We start from the raw sequence: 21,569 nt of genomic DNA, 5'->3' as shown, positions 1-21,569 counted from the left end.
TAATTTTGTAAGTGACTTTTCTTAGATTGAATGTGTTAGGAGCCTTGAGTTGGAGAGAGGGAGCTGAACAGGAGGCAAATGTGGACCACATAATAAATTTAAAAATAGTTGAAAGTTATAATTAAACTTATAAAAGTTCTTGAGTTGCACTTTAAAATTTCATTTCTCTTCTTGTACTTTTTCACAAAAATAATAATTGACAGCTAGAGAGATTGCTAAATTCTTAGACACTTGCTTCCAAAGCCTGCAGGCCCAGATTCAATTCCCCAGTACTCACATAAAGCCAGGTACACAAAGTGGTGCATACATCTGGAGTTCATTTGCAGCAGCAAGAGACCAAGATACACCCATTCTTTGTCTGTCTCTCACACTGCAAAAAATAATAATAATAATAATAATAAATAATTGTTTAAAAATTTTGTCATTCACTTTCCCAAGAATCCAGGTTTTTCAAATTCTTGTCCCATCATATTCTTTGTCTCACAGCCATAGAAAATGAGGCACATAGACAATGAGGCATGAATAAGACAAACAATATTTACTGATAAAAGTGTGGAAAAGTCCCAAAGTGTTAGTGCAAGCATGCTTAAGAATATCTCGGCCAATATCTGATGAAGAGAATGAAATGAAGAAAAGGAAATGTTCCGTAATTTTAGTTAGAGCTCAGAGAAAGCAGGCAGGCTTTGTGAGGTCTGTGAGCAACTGTGCCAAAGGAGGCACTTCTGGGGCATAGTTCTGTGTTACTCTAGGGGCATAAGTATTACTTCTACATCTTTAGCATATCTGTAGCTGAAGGGTGGTCTGTTGGCCAGCTAAGCAATTGACAGGCTCCATCCTCCTCCCTTTCATACCAGGGAGGCAGACTGAAAGGCAGTGGCCCTCCTCTGATGACCTCCAGGCTTATTACTGTCTACCTACTACAATCTAAGGAGAAATTATACAGAATTAAGAATGAACAAATTTACATGCTTGACAAAATTCTTTTCATGGTCTTTTAATGTTTTCCCCTTCCAAGTAATTTCCTGTAAGAACTAATTCTTAGTAGGTAATCTATGTTTGCATTCCTGCCGGCTTTATTGACATAGATTTTGCATGGAAATATAACTTTACTTGATTGTACAATCATGCTGTCACTTGTTACTTTTGATTCATTGTCTTACTTCCTAAAGTGCTAAGTTTAGCTGCAGTAGACCTGTTTATGGATTCAGGTGAGCAGTTAAGAGAGCTGCATTTAACCAAGATCAATTTTTATGCAAATAGTAATTTTCAGACTTTTTCCCATTTTGTTTAAGCATTACTTTTTGTGTAGAATAGGATGCATTCTATAACTTTAGGTAAAGGAAAAATTATTTTCTAAATGGAAGAGTAATATCCAAAAGGAGCTCTGTTTGTGGACATTGGTCTCTACCAAATTGCTGACTTTGGAAAATCTTCATCTCTAGTTACATCTGTACATTTATTTCTCACAATATTTTGCTTTACTTATTGAAATAATTTCAGATCTTAAAAGACTGACATAATTATCCCATTAAAAAGTTTATTCAGGGCTGGAGGAATGGCTTAGCGGTTAAGGCGTTTGCCTGCAAAGCCAAAGGACCCAGGTTCAACTACCCAGGATCAGGACCCACATAAGTCAGATGCACAAGGGGATGCATGCATCTGAAGTTTATTTGCAGTGGCTGGAGGCCCTGGCATACCCATTCTCTGTCTCTCTCTCTCTCTCTGTCTGTCTCTCTCTCTCTCTCTGTCTGTCTCTCTCTCTCTCTCTCTCTCTCTCTCTCTCTCTCTCTCTCTCCCTGCCTATTTCTGCATCTCTCCTTGTCTCTCTCAAATAAATAAATAAAATATAAAACAAAGTTTAGGGCTGGAGAAATGGTTTAGCATTTAAGCTCTTGCCTGTGAAGCCTAAGGACCCTGGTTTGAGGCTTGATTTCCCAGGACTTATGTTAGCCAGATGCACAAGGGGACAGATCCATGCATCCGGAATTTGTTTGTAGTGGTTGGAAGCCCTGGCACATCCATTCTCTCTCTCTCTCTCTCCCTCTCTCTCTCTCTCTCTCTCTCTCTCTGCCTCTTTCTATCTCAAATAAATAAAAATAAAAAGTTTATTCAGTAATTTACTATTCTATATTATGTCACTGAAGAGTTTGATTTTCACAAATGGGGCAATGTCAGATTCATGTCAAAATATATATTGTTTTGAAATCTACAATGCTTAGTCAGGTGACATCATCAATGTTCTATTATCATTACTGTTAGTAGTAATACTGTTTAGGAAAGAAGCATATTCACCTCTAAAACAATATCTATTTCCATATCCATTGCAGATCTCCTTGTAAGTATTTAAAGGAAATGAAAAACAAATTTTACCTTTTTTGGCCTTTGATCACTTGTGCCTTTCCACTTTTCAAACTCCACTATATTGTGACTAAAAAACAATCATCTTTAACGTTTTCTACATCTCTTCCCCTACTAGATGAAATGGGAAAAATAGGTTACAAATTCTGTTAGTAACTGTTAAGCCACTAGGATTATGTCAGTAAGAAACCTTGTTTACCTTTTATTAGAATATTTAATGTATTAGAAGCTTAAAAGTTCCTTTGAACAAAACCTAAACTGTCATCCAAACATTAGCCCAGGTGAGTGAAGCATGACCTTCTGATGCTTCTATAGTGTTTGCTAGTTTCCTTTTATTTTTATTTTTTTATTTTTTTTGTTTTTTTTTAATTTTTATTAGCATTTTCCATGATTATAAAAAAATATCCCATGTTAATTCCCTCCCTCACCCCAACACTTTCTCCTTTGAAATTCCATTCTCCATCATATTACCTCCCCATAACAGTCATTGTACTTACATATCTACAATATCAACCGCTAGTTTCCTTTTAATTGTCCCATTTGTATGACTTGTCTCTTGAAAGAAACACAGAAGTATTTTATGGGCTAAACACAGAAGTCATTCACTACAAATGGATTAATTAGCCATTTAAGCATGGCTTTTCACTTTTTCCTCACTTAGAGAAAGTACAATGTCATAAACAGATTAACAGATTAAACAGATAAACTTTAAACAGTGAGAATTTAGTGGATGAGCCTATAAACTCTGCCTCTCTCAGTCTTTGTCATACATGACCTTCCTCTCTGCCTTGAACAACAATCACTAAAAAAAAAAAAAAAAAATAGGTGAAACAAGGGTCCTGAGTTATTGAAAAATGCTTTTGTGTTGCCTTACCAGAAACTACCTCAACCCATCATGTATATTCATTGTAGCTAATTGGAAGAAAGGGAAAATTAGGTGTACAAACTGCTTGTTTTTTAGTATCCTGAGAGACAGGATCCAGAGAGATCAGAATTGTAGTGACTGTATGTGGAAAATTTTGAGAAAATATTTTTAGAATGAGTAAATGGTGAAAAGTCCACAAAAGGTTTTGCTGATAGTTGAAACAGTGAGGCAATTTAACTGCACAGCTCAAATGCTAGGTGTACCTCTTTCAGCAACATAGCATGTTTTCACTTTTGAAAAGTGGGAGTAGAAATAATGATGCCTATCTTAAAAAGTACCTGTGAGGATTAAATGCTATGCAATTTTTTAATAATTTTTTGTTGTTCATTTTTATTTACTTGAGAGCGACAGACAGAGAGAGAAAGAGGCAGAGAGAGAGAGAGAGAGAGAGAATGGGAGCGCCAGGGCCTCTAGCCACTTCAAACGAACTCCAGATGCATGCACTCCCCTGTGCATCTGGCTAACGTGGGTCCTGGGGAATCAAGCTTTGAACCAGGGTCCTTAGGCTTCACAGGCAAGTGCTTAACTGCTAAGCCATCTCTCCAGCACTAAATGCTATATAATTTTTAACCTTCAATAAATGCTAACTTTTTTTCTAGAAAAGCAGGGGGAAACCCAAATTAAGAAAATCAGTAAAACATCACTTTCTTACATCATTTCAGTTTGAAAGTAACTTCACAACATTCCTTTCATTTCAGGCATACTATTAGATCCTACCTAAAATCTTGTTCCTGAATCTAAAGCTTGTGAAGATTATATATACAACCAAAAAGACTTTACAGACAGAGAAAGAGAGAGAGAAAAAAGCTACCTAAGTATTATAAGCTCATTAAAACTTGTGTGAGGATTTCTAAATACTATGTTTTAAAGGCAACATGAACATCAGTTTAAGTGCCTTTATCAACAAGTTCCACAAGGATACTTTCCTGTAAAAGTACTTAATGCAATTGCAATCATGCTATAAAACGTCTGGCTTGGTTTTGTAAAATTTATGGCATTGCTTTCAGTATGCTGCCTTAGGAAGAATATTTTGCCAGACTAGGCAAATTATAAGGATTTTTCCTAATCCAGTACCTTATTTGAAAACCAAATATACATGCTTAGAATTTCTTATAGAGCATCTTATTGTATCATTGAAGTGTTTTGCATTTATCAAATCAGTGGAGTGCAAAACCCTGCAGCACTTAATGGGAATAAATCTAATAAAAATAAAGCCATCCTGCCTTTTATAAATATATTCACAAAAATATTTTCATATCTCAACTGAACTCATCTGAACTAAGACTTAGGAATTAAACAATTACATGTATTAAAAGGACTCTCCTAAGCTTTGTTTTATTATTTGATTCTATTTCTGTGTATTTAAGATGCAGACTTGGTATTCTAGAGATGTCCAGTCATATTATTTAGCACTGTGCTTTCATTGTGAGCTTATGTTGTTCTTTAGGTAATGTTTTTCAGAGGTATCCATTTGAAAATCAATAAAAACTACATAGATGCTTCATTATAAGAAGTACCACTAACTTAATCAGATATTGACAGTATGTTTTGTATTGGGCAGTTTCTTAAACTATATTGGGTGGTTAGGATACACATCTTTTCTTACTAATAGTAAGTTAATCATTCCCGCTAAATACACCTTTCATTGAAATATAGGAACTTTTATAGGGAAAATTTCTAGTCACTTATTTAAAAGAAAAGTAACAATTGTGAACACTTCTGGTCAAGATGGCATCCACCTAACTATACCCAAAATACCAGGGAAGGAGAGGCAAGGCATTAAGGGGTACTGGGTCTTTTAGAGGAGAGCAATCTCTAATAAATTGCCAGGGGCAGGATGTGGAGGGGCAATAAAGGGAATCAGCTGATTCTCACCCACTCAGGTAACCAGCCAGTCCCATAATCCCCCAATCAGCCATCCTAGTCAGAGTCCCAGCCTCAGACTATTCCCGCACTAACTGCAGGCAAGGGGACACACAGGCCAGTAGTTCGCCCAGTGCCACAGGACCTGGCAATTTCATGGATTGCCCTTTCCACACACCTGCAACCCCCTCTTGCCTGCTTGTCCTCAGACACTCTGGACTCTGCCCACCCCCCAATGACTTTGGTCCCTCTCCGCTCTGCTCTGCACCCCTTGTCTTCAGACCTGCTTCACTTGGCCCCACTTCCACCCACTACTTCAGACCTGCCACCCTCAGCCCCAATCCCTGTAACTTTGTAACCACCATCCTCAGCCCAACAACCCCCCACACCCAGGAATTAGGATCCACCATGCTTGGCCAGGCCCCACCCACCCAAGTGGGAACCCCTTTGCTCTGCCCTGCCCCGCCCCACCCAACTTTGAACCTGCTCTGCTCCACTGTGCCCTGCCCCCACGTGATTGCCAACCCACCCACACTTGACCTCAGATGCGTTCAGCTCCACAGACAAAACAATTAAGAAAGTTGATGAAAAACAGAGTTGAAACAAGATTGACAAACGCCTGGCCAATTTGCCCAAGTGAATAAAAGAGGTACTTTAGATTAACAAAATGAAAAAGGAGAGATCACAACAGACATAATGGAAGTTGGGAGAATCATCAGGCCTTACTTCAAAAGCCTCTAGTCCACAAAACTGGGAAATATGGGGGAAATGTATAAATACTAGACACATAACATCTACCAAAGCTAAACTCAGAGCAGATTAATCTCCTAAACAAACTTATCAAACCAAACAAGACTGAAAACATAATAGAAAAACTGCAAAAAGAAGAGGCCAGGACTAGATGGCTTCTCAGCTGAATTCTATCAAACCTTCATGGAAGAACTGAAACCAGTTTTTCTCAAACTATGCTACATAATTGTAGATCAAGGAAAGCTCCACAACTCTTCTGTGAAGCTAGTATCACCCTAATACTAAACCCAGGCAGAGATGCCACAAAAAAAGAAAACTACCGACCTATTTCCCTGATGAACATAGATGCAAAGATCCTGAGCAAAATCCTCACAAACTGAATCCAACAACACATCAAATCCATTATCCACCTAGATTAAGTAGGCTTCATCCCAGGAACATGGGGATGGTTCAACATACGGAAATCTGTCAATGTAATACACCATATAAACAAGGCTAAACGCAAAAACCATATGATCATTTCAATAGATGCAGAAAAGGCCTTTCAAAAAATACAACATCACTTCATGATCAAAACATTGGAGAGAATAAGCATGGTTGGTTTATATCATAATACAATAAAGGCTATATACAAAGCTCTTAAAGCCCAAATAATACTTAATGGAGATAGATGGAATTCCCATTGAGATCAGAAACAAGACAGGGGTGTCCACTCTCACCTCTGCTCTTCAATATAGTACTGGAAGTCCTAGCTCAAGCAGTAAGACAAGAGAAAGAAATAAAAGGGATACAATTTGGAAAGGAAGAACTTAATCTAGCACTATTTGCAGACAATATGATTCTATATGTAAGAGATGTGAGAGACTCCATTCCAAAGCACTTAAAGGTGATAAACTCCTTCAGCAAAGTAGCAGGATACAAAATCAATGTACAGAAGTCAGTAGCCTTTCCATATGCAAATGACAAAGATACAGAGAAAGAAATAAGTGACATTCTTCTATTTTCAATAGCAACAAAAAAATAATAAAACACCTTGGAATAACATTAACAAAGGAAGTGTAAGATCAATACAATGAAAACATAAAAACACTCAAAAAAGAAATTGAGGAGGACTTAAGAAAATGGAAAGACCTCCCATGCTCCTGGATAGGAAAAATTAACATTGTGAAGATGAAAATGCTACCAAAGGCAATCTACAGATTTAATGCAATTCCAATCAAAATCCCAACATTGTTCTTCACAGAGATAGAAACATTAATCTCAAAATTCATATGGAAAAGCAGAAGGCCTCAGATATCCAAGCACATCTTCATCAAAAGAAATACCTCTGTAGGTATCACCATACCTAATCTAAAGCTATATTACAAAGCCATAATAATAAAAACAGCATGGTCCTGGCATAAAAACAGGACAGTAGACCAATGAAATAGAATCAAGTGACTACAGCTACTTCCTATTTGACAAATGCCCTAACAATATAGGCTGGATAAAAAGACAGCTTCTTCAACACATGGTCCTAGACAAACTGGATAACCATATGTGGGAAATAGAAACTTGATCCACACATCTCACTATGCACAACAATGAAGTCCAAATGGATCAAAGACCTCAAAGACTAGAAACTTGGCTACTGCTGGAAGAAAATTTAGGAGGAACATTCCATGGTATAGGAATGGGAAAAGACTTTCTGAACAGAACCCCAATAGCCTGGGATCTTAAACAATCACTCAACCAATGGGATCTTGTGAAGCAAACATACAATAAGCAGAGCCAATAAATTACCCACAGAATGGGATAAAACATTTGCTGAATATCCAACTGGAAAAGGCCTATTCTCTAGAATCTATAAAGAACTCAAAAACCTAAACAATAAAAAGTCAAACAACCCACTCACAAAATGGGGCAAAGAGCTGGACAGGCAGTTCACAGAGGAAGAAATACAAATGGCAAACACACATTTAAGGAAATGTTCATCATCCCTAATCATCAGGTAAATGCAAATTAAAACAGCTATGAGATTCCACCTTACCCCCATAAGGATAGCAAACATCAAAAAATCAAATGCAAACAAATGCTGGTATGGATGTGGTGAAATAGGAACCCTCATCCAATATTGGTGGGTATGTAAGATGGTATAACCACTTTGGAAAGCAATATGGAGACTCCTAAAAAAGCTGACTATAGAGTTACCAACATACCTAGTTATTCCTTACTGGGTATGTATCCTAAAAGCTCCATGCCTCAGTTCAGAGAACCATGTTTATTGCTACTCAATTTGTAATAGACAAGTGCTGGAATCAACCCAGATGTCCATCATTAGATGAAAGGACAGCTAAGATGTGGTGTATCTACATGATGGCATTCTACAAAGCAGTAAGGAAAAACGGCGCAACGAAATTTGAAGAAAAGTGGTCAAACCTGGAACTTATCATTCTCAGTGAAATCACCCAATCCCAAAAGATAATCATCACATAGTCTCACTCATCTACAGCTTCTAACCTGAATTTATTCAAGTTGCCAACATACCTAGCAAGCAATAGGGACAACAGGGAGGGTAGAGAGGGTGAGAGAGAGGGTGGAGGACACAAAACTGGACCTAAATAGCCATGGTACCATAAAACTCTACATCCTAAATGATAGTCCAAATGATTGAACTTTTACCAGGCCCTTAGAGGAAACACCTGAGTCACAAGGCCCTGGAGAGGGTATGATGAAAACTTACCTTTATCTCCTCTTATTTCTGCTTCTCTCTCTCTCTCCCTCTCTTCCTCTCTCCCTCCCCCACTCTCTCTCTCATCTCTTTTATATCACTTATATATTTCTTCCTTCTTTTACTGGATGGTGACTTCTAAATTCTGGTACCAACAGGTGGATATCATCCACAATGAGGTTTTGATCAGAGAGACCTACATGTTTTCCCAAAAGAAGACAAATTTATGTCAGAGTGCTTGATGACCCACCATATGTTAGTGGTAAGACCCTTCTGCTGAAAACACCATGCACTGTTGGCATATAACATGGAGTGACATGGCTGGAAGCTAGAAGAGAGTCAGTCCCCAGACGTGTGTCTAGTGCTGAAAAGTGCCACATGAGCAACTGGGGTAAAAATGAGAAATATCTGCCCAAGCAATGCATGGTCTAACCTACTTAGCAGCAAACAACGTGACATGCTGTTCGTACAAGTACAATAGTAGCACATAGCCGTGTTAGGAAACCAATACCTCTTGATTTGACTAACTGATCTGCTCAGTGGAACAGAACCCATAGCTAGAGCTGGGAAACAAATCAGAACCATATGCAAAAATGAGCCTGCTGTCCATTATACTCTCTCCAGAAAATAATGGTTATCGCATTTATTTGGTGATAACTTTACTCTCCATGAGAGAATCTGCTTCTCTTTTTCAGATGGACACAGATCCTAAGGAGAGAACCACCCCATCTCACCTCAAAAGGGCTCCAGCTGAAACTAAGGATAATTGGGAAAACTTTCAAGACTGTTGTTTTCTTGGGAGCCAGAAACCAGCACAATGGTGAAGGAGATAGACACAGAGAACAATCAACCCCTACCAAATCAGATATCCAGAGACACAGAGTCACCCAAGATCTCAACACTAAAGCAGACCTATAATGAACCCAAAATGGCTCAGGGGAATTTGCAGAAGAGGGGTTGGAAAGACTGTCAGAGCTACAAATTGGGTCATGACATGCATATACATTTCCTCCCACCCAAAACCAAAGGACAACCCTACAATGCATGACCCGTATACCCCAACAAGGTGGGATCCAGTGAAGGGTGAAGGACAGAGAGGAGGCTAACAATGGTACCAACTTGACTGTATTTACTGAGTACAAAAAATATTTTAAAAAAAAATAAAAGTAACAATTGTAAAAAACATACTTTTTAAAAAAAAAATCAAGAAAGCAAGATTGAGAGAGAATTGGCATGCCAGGTCCTCCAACCACTGTAATCAAACTACAGATGTGTTCACCCCCTTATGCACATATGTGAGCATTGTTTGCATCATTTTGTGCAACTGGCTTACATGGGACCTGAAGAATCAATCAGGAGTACTTAGGCTTCACAAAGAAATGTCTTAATTACAAAGCCATCTCTCAAGTCCCAAAACAAACTTCTACCTTTAAAGTAGTTTCAAGGAGATGGGCCTGTAAAGATGGATTACCAAGTTGGGCATGGTAGCACATGCCTTAAATCCCAGCATTTGGGAGGCAGAGGTAGGAGAATCACTATGAGTTCAAGGCCTGAGATTAAATAGGAAGATCCAGGTCAGCCTAAAACAAAAAGACAAAAAGTGGTACTAGCTTCTGGCATTTGTTTGCAGTGGCAAGAGACCCTGGTGCACTCATATACACACACTACAAACATTTTTTTTTTACAGTTTTTATAAGTTTGGAATGTGAATCTGAGATTAAACAAGTGACTATCCAAGACAGATGGTAGAAAAGAGGCAACATGGGCCTGGGAAATGTGTTTGCTATGTGTAATGTAAGATGTACAAGTACTTGTTATGCAAGCATGAAGATCTGAGTTCATTCCCTAGCATGCACTTGAAAAAGCTGGGCATAGCCTATCCTAAGGAAGAATCCATCACACTCACTGACTAGCCAATCTCTGTCTCCAAGGAAACAATGTGGAAGAGTGATAGAGAAAGAAAATTTACAATCTACTCCAAACTCCACACATATTTACACAGAACACACATATCTGAATATATACATGTATGCAATATACAACACATATACATGCATACCAAAAAAAAAGAGAGAGGAAAGGAAAAAGAGAGAAACAAATTTTATTCTTACTATTGTGTAGAATTGCTGGTGTGTGTTGATATTAAAATGTAGATGAAATGCTAGTAGATTACATGATGTATTGTTTTCAATTTCTCTACAGCAATGTATCCGCCACTGACGACAGTGGTTAGATTCATGGCTTTTACCTTGGTACTCTGACCAACAAATACAGGAAATAATACTGAAAAAAAATCTCTAGAGGCATTATAAAGAGAATTATCTCAACAACAGCAAGATTAGCATAAACCTAGGAGTGTCATAGGCTTATTCCAGGAACTTACTCTCTATCATGCAGGATTATTTGCCATGGACAAGTACTTGATCAGTGGTTTTGTTGGCTGTTGTTGTTGTTTCTTCTTTTTCCTAACAGTATGTGGGCTTCTTCAAAGCAGCTGTTATTTATTACATGTGAAAAATGTGCCACAGAGAATTGGTAGTTTTAGTAAGGTTGCACTAACAACTCCCTAGCTTACTGTGATCCTAGGACTTTTTTACAATGTTCTTCATCAGTACAGAACCAGTTTTCAAAAGTTAACAAGCATTGTTTTGTCTGGAATGAAGGTTTACTTCAGTGATTCGGAGATGCCTAGTTTTTCTGCTACGTATCATTGCCTCTCTAGCACCAACTACATTATTAAATGGTATTCTGTTGGGAAGTGCTTAGAGTTTTGGCTAGGAATTAATTATGTTTTTTACTGACAACCTCCATAATTATAGACAATGAACCATGGTAATTTCCTCCCCCCTCCAATTTCTCCTTTATAATTCCACTCTCCATCATACCCTTTCCCCTCTCAGTCTCTCTTTTATTTTTGATGTCATCATGTTTTCCTCTTATTATGATGGTATTTTGTAGGAAATTCTTGATTTTCTTTTTTTGATTATATTATTTACAAGACCTTATTTTTTTTTTAAGACTGTCTTTTTTGATAAGGTCTCTGGAGCCCTAGTAAGATCAGCTTGTTTCCTTGTGAATCCTCATATTGTCTTACAGAAGTACTGAACTCAATGTTAAAAGTCTAGGAAAAAAAAAAAAACCACCATTTTGTTATTTTATGAAAATAGGGTTCTTTCCAGACTGAGAGCATGAACACAAACAGTTATAGAATAGGATCCATCATCTCTAGTCTCTTTTTAATTCTTTCTATTTTTCACTGACCGTGCCCATAAGAAACATAAGGTAGAGGTCAAAGTTTGCATTTACATGGTACAATGGGATTTTGTTTGAGGCAATACCTAGCTTATACCTATTAAGCAAAGATACATCACTTTTGGTGTAGCCCTGGGTCATGCCAAACTAGTAGCTGTAATGTGGAAGGAAAGACGTGAGGTTTGGGTGTCAAATTCTGAGCAATGATATGAATCTGGAAGAACCAGAAATTTGATAAACATGACACACTAATTGAATGAAATATTCTAAGCTCAGATTGTGAAAAACTGCAATCAACAGTGGGGATACTGAAGATCAAATACTTGGCAAGCACTTTCTAAGGACAGGCACTTTTCATACAGCAGTACAAGAAAGTACTGTTAGTCTCATGAGCAACATGTAAGGTGTGGAGAAGTTTAGTAGGTTTCCCAAGGTCTGTTTGAGTCTTCATTTGTATCTTAAAAGCTGCACTTCTTCCAGAAGATCTCTGTATATGGCAGCAATTGATCTTGTGGCTGGTACATGGGAAGCCAGAATTCTGAAGATGTAGTAGAGATGAAATCAGGGAGTTCTCTGCATTTGTCATTAGGTAGTTGAGTTGCTTTAAAGAAAAAATCAAAATGGAAAAGCTTAGACAGAAACAGGTCAATGCTTAGACAGAAACTGGTGAAGGAGAAGCCTTATACTGAAATATGATTAACAAGGACTAACTAGGTAACAGTGTCTAAGAAAATTAGCCAGGGATTCAGAACAAAACTACATACCAGAAAGTGTTTAAGAAGCCAAGACAGAGACTTTTCCCTGCTATCTACATGGCCAGAAGAGGAAACTATTGGGAGTTTGGTTGACTCCACATTCCACTAGTTAGAGGACCTTAATCTGTATTTGTCAATAGTTTAAACAGGGGTGGGAGAAACCCAACTTTAGGATTCAAAACATTCAATTCATGTAATTGATCATAATTTTAATTTGGGATTAAGTGAAAAGTACCTTTCAAAACACCCCAGTCACAGATTTTGTTAATTAATCCATAGTAAGTGCTAAAAAAATCTAACATGGCATTACTCTGGATATGTATGTGATGTTTTTCTATGACACACATGTATACTTGTTTTTATACTCTATTAGTAAGTTACTCTGTGTTAATTGTTGATTTTTTCTGTCACTCAAAGCTTTTGGAAATGAAACAGAGTAAAATTGGGACATTTTAAAATTAAAATGCTAAAATAGCATTGCTAAGATATATGATGTTAGTACTAACTTACGTAATTTGGCAGACAGAAATTTTTTCCTTGAAATTATGATAATGAAGAAGTCTTGGAATCTTTTAGGGCTAATCCAATGGCCTTAATATTTTTCAACATTATTGTATACTACAATATAATACTTCTATCTGTGTTTCTATAAACCTGCTTATTCTTATCAGTTTCTAAATTATAATAGGTAAAATAACACTTTCTAAGCAAAAGGTTTCCTGGCCTTGCGTATGAATGCTAACTAACTAGTCTGTTAGGAGCCCTCCTGTATGGTTCAAATGGTCGATCCTTTCTGTCTTATGTTAGGCTTTGAACAATATTGAAGAATGGAAAAGGAAAGTATGATGATTAATGCCTTGTTTGGCTTACTTGATGACACAAATGATTTATTAACATCTTCAAGAAATCTTTGTTAGGGACTAAAATATTGTCAGTAGCTGTCTTTGAGACATGTATCAATTAACATTGTAAAATTTGGAATATGACCCTTAGTGTGTGCACTGCAACATGAGTGGACTCACAACAACCATGGGAATAAGCATGCTGTTTTCCAACAAACATGTGCAGTTGAGTTTTAGAATGGATAAGTGTGGTAGTTTGAATACATGTTCCCCATAACCTCAGGTGTTTTATTAAAATTATAACTTGAGTCTCCAGGTACCTGGCTAGAGGGAATGTCACTGGGGGCAGATCTGAGTTCTACCCAAAAGGTATGCAGAGCAGTCTGAGCTCTTCCTGGGCCCCTGCTGCTTGCTTGTTCATTTTGTGTTTGCAACTTTTGGTTTTGCTAGCTGTTTGGTTGTCTCTGTCTGTATGTATGTATGTATGTAAGCAGCTTCTTCTGCCACTGATGGAACTTCCCCTAGGTCTATAAACATGAAATAAATTCATTTGTGTCTGGTAAACACATAAACTGTGTCTGGTTTGGATGTTTATCACAGCAACATGGAGCTGACTACAACAGAAATTTGGTAACCTCAAGGTGTGGTCTAATTCCTAAGATGAATCTGACCATGTGGATTTTGTCTTTTGGAACTTATGTGCTGGAGGAGAAATATGTATGGAATTGATACTTGCAACTGGAGGTACCTTCCAGAGTGCCAAGCCAAGTTTTGTGGGCTATTTTGGTGAGATTTTGAAAATGCTAAATGAAGAGAGAATTGTATTTGGAGGCTTGGCTTATGAACTTTCTAAGAGGAAAGAAAGACAGCAGAGAACTTTGTTGAAACTTGGCTGCTTGCATAACGGCTGGCAGTGTTCTTCTGCCTAATTCCTTAGAGTTTTCTCAAGGTTGAATTTAAAAGAGATAGAGCTGAGTGTCACTGCACAGCAGGTATTGGTTTTGTAAACTTTAAAAATGCATGCAAGTGTGCCATGAAGTGAACAATTCTAGGAGACACTGCTGAGATGTGGCATATGAGGGAGGGCATGAAGTCCCTGACAGACCAGTAAGACCATGTCTATGCTGAGATGAGGATATTCTTGTTTTAAAGGGTGGAAAGGCCATTGTATGGAGTTGAAGATGAACTGTGGTTTGCAATGGAGACCTGAAGATGTTTTGAACATACCAGGACTCAGCAGAGACTACTATAGAGCACTGTTGGCTCAGGATGCAAGTTTGTTTGTGGATACTCAGCCCAGCTGGAGGGGTGGAATTGGGAAATCCATAGACTGTCATCACTGGTTATGTATTTCAGACTTAAACTGCCAACATTTGATGTTTACTTAATGATTATTGATTTTATATTGGTCTAGCCTCTCCTTATTATGCCATATAGCAATGGAAATGTATACTGTTTGCCATTATGTGTTGGAAGTATGTAACATGTTTTGGTTTTACAGAACTCACAGTTAAATGACAGTCTTGAATCTCGGGTGAGACTTGGGACTTTGGATCAGTCTGAAAGTTGGTAAAGATTATGGAGAACTTTGAATTTGGGCTGAATACAATTTACAGTATGAAATAATCATGAGTCTATTTGGGGTGAGGGAACAGAAAGTGGTAGTTTGAATGTATGTTCCTCATAGACTCAGGTGTTTTATTGAAAGCTTATAACTTGGACCTCCAACCTCCCTGCTAGAAAAGGTGTCACTGGGGGTGGGACCTGGGGTCCAGCCCGCAGGTGTGTTTGGGAGTGTATCTGATTTCCAACTCCAAGGGTGCAAGACAGCAGTCTGAGCTTGGTGTAGTCCCTGTCATTTGCTACCCATTTGTGCTTGCTGCTTTTGGTGTTTGCTGGCAGGTAATGGTTTCTGTATATCTGGGTATATCAAAGCAGTTTCATTTGCCACTGATGAAACTTCCCCATAGATTTAGAAATTTGAAATAAATGCTTTCCTCCTCTAAACTATGCCAGCTTTGGCTTTTCATCCCATTCAATGGGGAGCTTACTGTAACAATAAGTGAATATGAATTCATTGATAAAATGCTGGGCTGTTTCTGTTTTTGTTTGTTTGGGTTTTTTTTTTTTTTTTTTTTTTTTTTTTGTTGTTTGAGGTAGGATCTCACTCTGGCCCAGGCTGACCTGGAACTCACTATATAGTCTGAGGGTGGCCTTGAACTCACAGCAGTCATCCTACCTCTGCCTCCCAATGTTTTCTCACTGTTTAGTAATATAAAGTTGGAATTGGAAGCTCTAGGAGTTCAAAGATAGTGCTTCATTTCCTTTTGTTTCTTTTAGCATAGGGGTTGTCAGTTGGAAGCTCCTCAATTCATATTTATTGAGATTTAGTTTTTCAATAGGGAAAAAAAAACCTCCTGTATGATGGAATAGTAGGTGCTTTATGTAGTAAGATGTAAAGTTTTCCTTTTGATCTGAACATTGCTTATGATTCAAAGCAAGGCAAAAGGAGTCTTTCTGACCTGTAAAATAAGACAGGGACATTAAAATTAATAATTAATCATCCACCATATATGCATTGACAAGTTTTCTTTAGTTCGTCAAAGTCTCTACAACTCTATGATTACCAAGTTGCCTTATTTGCCATTTGCATTTGGTCCAAAGTGCTTCAGTCCTGTTTGTAGGAGTACTCAGGTTAGATAATCACCCTGTGATATCTCTATATCTCTGTTTGTCTCTTTCTCTTGTTCTCTCTCTCTCTCTCTCTCCATATTGTGTGTGTGTGTGTGTGTGTGTGTGTGTGTGTGTGTGTGTGTGTATGTAAAGTCTACTTGGCTTTATAATTTGGTTTAGATAATATTTAGAGCTTTGGTAAGTTAATTTAGTTCTAAATATGTCATCTTACTCTCTTTAATCTTATATGCCATAAAGTCCTTTAGCTAATATCCATAGCTTTTCTTAGGAACTATAATAGGCATAACTTTGCTTAGAGAGGACCTTCATCACTATGAGTAAAGAAAATGTTGAAGAAATATAAGGTGTCTGTTCTTAAAATCTAGGGGAGATTGATCCAAAAATTGGACTTTAAAATATACTGAAATGTGGGCCAGTGATGGCTCCATGGTTGAAAGCTCTTGCTTGCAAAGCCTGATTGCCTGGGTTCAGTTCCCCAGCATTCACATAAAGCTAGATGCACAAAGTGTCACATAAATCTATCTCTCTCCCTCTCTCTCTCTATCAAATACATATTAAAATACTATAATGTATTTATCTTTATTTTTTACATTTTCATATATATTCATATATTACATTTTGATTATATGTACTATGCAATGTCTTCCATTATGCCCCTCAGACTTAGTGTACACCTCATCATTTACTAGTGGCTACAGGCACTGATGAGAATGAGTTCCCCTTCCAGCAACCTTTAATTATCACTAGTTCCTTAAGGAGAGAAGTGGCCTCCCAAGCCCCTTTCTTACCTGTTACAGAATGTTACTGACCCCACCATGGACAAGTCTGGTGCAGGTAAGCACAGGTTAGAAATAATATGCTTCAAATTGAATGTGAATTCACATGCCAGTGCTACCAATTATTGTTAGTAGAGACAGTGAATAATGCTTGTGAGCATGGATTTCCGTATATGTAAAAGGAAGATACTTATCAAATTAGTAGATTAACTATTGTAATTCATGTACCCATACACATATAATGTGTAAATTTAGTGTATATGAATTATTTGTGTAGAATATCTTTTATATGTAGTATTTTATTCCATCTCTTCAGTTCTTATTTTATCAATATGTGCCAGGAAACTGCCATCCAAAAGTTTTGAGATTTGTCCAAATGTCTCACTATATAAGTATTCTCAAAGCTTGTACTCATTTTGATTCATGATAATTTGAGTTTCAAATTAGCCTATATTCTTAGCCTATAAACCTCATTTCTACTCTCAAAAGAATTTTTTATCACATAGCTATAAAAGGAATCTACATTAGCTTTTGTTAGCTATATATAAACTATTCATTATTTAGGAACAAAAGCATAACTTTCATTTAATCCCTGAGTAGCATTTAGATTTTTTAAGGACCAATTTTTTTAGAAGGAAATATTACTCTTACTTTTGTTATATATGAGGGACCCGATGCTATATTGCTTAGTCAGATCATTCTTATTCAAATCTCACCATCATTACCACAGTTTGTCTGAGACTTCCAGGCTTTGAATTGCTCAATTTGACAATAGTATATGTTCTTAAAGGTCAGGATCATTTTTCATTCTTAATGAAATGCCATTTGAATAAAAAAAATGAGAAAGGCAGATTTATAGTTATGATTATAGGCTATTACAGTAATTCTATCACTTTCATTTATGGCTCATAAATATTCTCTGGAAAAACAGTGATGGTATTATATAGAAATTTATAAGTATACCCATAAGTGATTTCTTATATAAATGCCACCTATTTAGCTTCTACCAGGAAAAAATACAAAGAAACAAAAATAGCTAATACAGCTTTTAAATAAATATAAAATGAGCTGAAAATTTAAATATTTCATGTAAATGTATATCAGTAAGTGATGAAGACACAGATACTGTGAGCAAGTCAATATAGACTATCACTTGAACTACTTCATATTGGAACAAAAAGAGAAAAGTTCTATATTTTATTTTATTAGAGAAGGAGGGAGAAAAAGAATTAGTGCACCAGGACCTCAGCCACTGCAGTCAAACTCCAGATGCTTGCACCACCTAATGGGCATGTGCGACCTTGTGTTTACCTGACTTTCATGTGTCTGGCTTATGTGGCATCTGGAGAGTCAAACATGGGTCCATATGCTTCACAGGCAAGCACCTTAACCACTAAGCCATCTCTCTAGCCCAAAAAGTCCTATTTTAAGAATTGTTGGGGCTGGAGAGATGACTTAGCAGTTAAGCGCTTGCCTATGAAGCCTAAGGACCCCAGTTCGAGGCTTGATTTCCCAGGACCCACGTAAGCCTGGTGCACCCATTCTCTCTCTCTCTCTCTGCCTCTTTCCTCTGTCTGTCGCTCTCAAATAAATAAATAAAAATTAAAAAAATAAAATTAAAAAAAAGAATTGTTGGAAAATTACTTTAAGGAATGTTATTATTAGGGCTGATTTCAGATGTGATACAGATTTATGGTATAATAATTTGCATTTGCTTCATGATTTTTAAAATTTATTTTATTATTATTATTATTATTATTATTATTTGATTTTTCAAGGTAGAGCCTTGCTCTAGCCTGAGCTGACCTAGAATTCACTGTCATCTCAGGGTGACCTCAAACTCACAGTGATCCTCTTACTTCTGCCTTCAGAATAGTAGGATTAAAAGCATGTACCACCACACTTGGTTGTATCGTGATTTTGAAAACAAATTAACAAGAAGTATTGACCATGAGCTTGACAGTCATTTATAGTTTAGCTTCTTCACTATGAGTCTATAGTTACTGTGGTCCAAGATTGGCTCTCATTTTATTCTGAGGAATTTTTAATTTTAAAGTAATATGACCATGAAGATATTTTTATTATGTTCTTAAATAGTTGTAAGTTGCTCATTTAGTGCTATCTAATATATAACATTTACTCATAAAATTAACATAAGAAAATTCATGACACTGGAAATATAACACAAATTCGATCTTTAATTAATTGTACTAATTTTTTATATTCTAGAACACAAATCAACTTCACAGTAGCTATTGATTTTACAGCATCAAATGGTGAGTATTATGACTACTCCCTGATAAATAGTATAGTAAATTTTAAATGTTATTTTTCAAAAAAGATAGATATTTTATCCTTCATATTTTGTAATTTAAAACAGCACATAATTTTACTTTCATTGTTAACATTATAGAATGTTCTGTATATATATAGAAAACACAAGTATAAAAATGTCTAATAAATTGAGTAAATATTGAAATACTTTACTTGTATTACTTTATATAAAGTATAAATTTATATACATATAAATACTTTATATGTATTAAAGAAAACACTAATTTAGATGTAATTAAAACCACTGTATAGTCATGTCCTATTTTTCTACTCTTAATTCTTTTCCAAATGCCTACATTTTTAAAGTGTCTAATTGTAATCCCCATGTATAGTACTTTTTATGTTTATTCATTCTTATAAATGTAATACAATAGTATATGTACCTTGCATAATTTAATTTTTATTCAATATGTTAAGAATAAATGGGATGGACAGGTGGTTTAGTGGTTAAAGGTACTTGCTTACTATGCCTGATGGGCTCAGATCAATTCCCCAATACCCTTGTAAAGCCAGACATACCAGTGGCACATATGTCTGGAGTTATTTGTAGAGGCAGGAGGCTTTGGCATGACCATACTCGCTCGCTCGCACACTCTCTCTCTCTCTCTCTTTGTCTCTCTCTCTCCCCCTACTCCCTCTCAAATAAATAAAGATTTTTAATCATACTTTGAATTTTTAATTTGAATCATATTCATGGGCTAGTGATCTACAGTGCTCAGTAGCCTAGGAGGATATTACAACCAAAAAAGAAGAAAACCTAAAGATCAACTTCTGACATATCTGTATATATAGAAATGTTCAGTGATAGACTAGCAAACTTAATACAGCAAGTTCTACAGAAAATTATGTCCTGTGACAAAGATTTATCCCAGAAATACAAGGGTGCTTGAATATTCAGAAAGCAAATAATATATTCAATGAATTACCAGAATATTTTTAAAGTCCATCTAACCATATGCAATGAAATCATTTGACAGATTTCAATACATATTCATGATATTATAAAACCCACTTAGCCAAACAGGAATAGAATGGGGGACTTTATAACTGTATAGGAGGGAACCCACAGTTAACTTGCTATTTAATGGTAAAAAGTTAGATGCTTTGCTCCTGATATTTGAAACAAGACAAGGATGTCTGCTACTCCTATGTCTATTTGACATTGTACTACAAGTTGTCACATGGAAATTAGGCAAGAAAAATAAACATTTAAATACCCAGACATGAAATAAAAAAGTAAGATGAAACTTGATAGTTGCAGATAATATGATTCTATGTATACAAAACCCTAAGGCATCCGGTAAATATGTGATACCTCCTCATGAATTGAGAAAGGCTGTAGAAGAGAAGATAAACCATAAATCAGTTCTTTTTCAATGACTTGATAATGAAAAAAAATCTCAAAATAAAAGTAAGAAGATAAATTTATTTATAATAATACCAAAAGGACTAGTATAATTTGCAAAATGCATATAAAACTTATGCATACTCTGAAGATTATATTCAAATAAGAATATTCAAAATAAATATTTAAATTTAAAAGTATGTTCTTGGGTTAGAAGACCTAACATGGTCCCAATGGCAATAGAGTAGTTGGAGTCATTAGAATGGTTGACAGTTTTAATGTGATATTTATCAAAATCTGAATTTTTTTATGAAACATAAAAATTCATTTGTATATTTACATGGTATATCAAAGAATTCAGAAGATCTGAAACAAATTTAAGAATGATCCAAAAAATAGGAAGATCCATTCAAGCTTACTACAAAGCAGCAATAGTTGTGATAGAGTGGTACTGGAATACAAATGTTAATGTATTTCAATGAAAGGGAATTTAGATTTCAGAAATATATGTATTTAACAAATTTGAAGAAAAATACCAAAGATAATTGCATAGGAAAAAAATAGACTTTTTAGCCAGCAATACTGGAACTGATGAATAGGCACAAGTAAGATCAAAGTTAAGACACCTACCACAGATGATATGCAAAACTAACTTAAAATGGAGGTAGACATAATGTGGGACTACCAGACTCTCTGTAAAACTCTCAAGAAAACACAGGAGTGACTCTTCATGATCTTGAATGTGAAAATTGAATCTTAAATGTGACACCAAATGTGTGGGCAATAAAAGTAAACCAAGTGAACTTCATCAAAATTAAAGCATTTTGTGTCACTAAGGACACTGTCAAAGTGAAAAGAATAATGCCCAAATCCTATATCCTACATTTATAAGGGACTTCTATATAGAAAATACATAAAGAATTGTTTTAACTGAATAAAAAGATCACCAAGCTTTAAAATATGCA

General features: G+C 36.2%; 1 protein-coding gene across 1 annotated transcript in view; it reads left to right on the top strand.

Moving 5' to 3' along the window:
- Positions 1–21,569, top strand: part of Cpne8 (copine 8) — a 280,561-nt gene that overhangs the window by 222,913 nt on the left and 36,079 nt on the right. Inside the window, exon 14 of the mRNA XM_004662179.2 lies at positions 19,155–19,201. Within this exon, the coding sequence (XP_004662236.1) occupies positions 19,155–19,201 (47 nt within the window). The remainder of the gene's footprint in view (positions 1–19,154; positions 19,202–21,569) is intronic.

This window comes from Jaculus jaculus, chromosome 6 (assembly GCF_020740685.1).
Source record: "Jaculus jaculus isolate mJacJac1 chromosome 6, mJacJac1.mat.Y.cur, whole genome shotgun sequence".
NCBI lineage: Eukaryota > Metazoa > Chordata > Mammalia > Rodentia > Dipodidae > Jaculus > Jaculus jaculus.
This window is presented reverse-complemented; position numbering and strand designations above follow the sequence as displayed.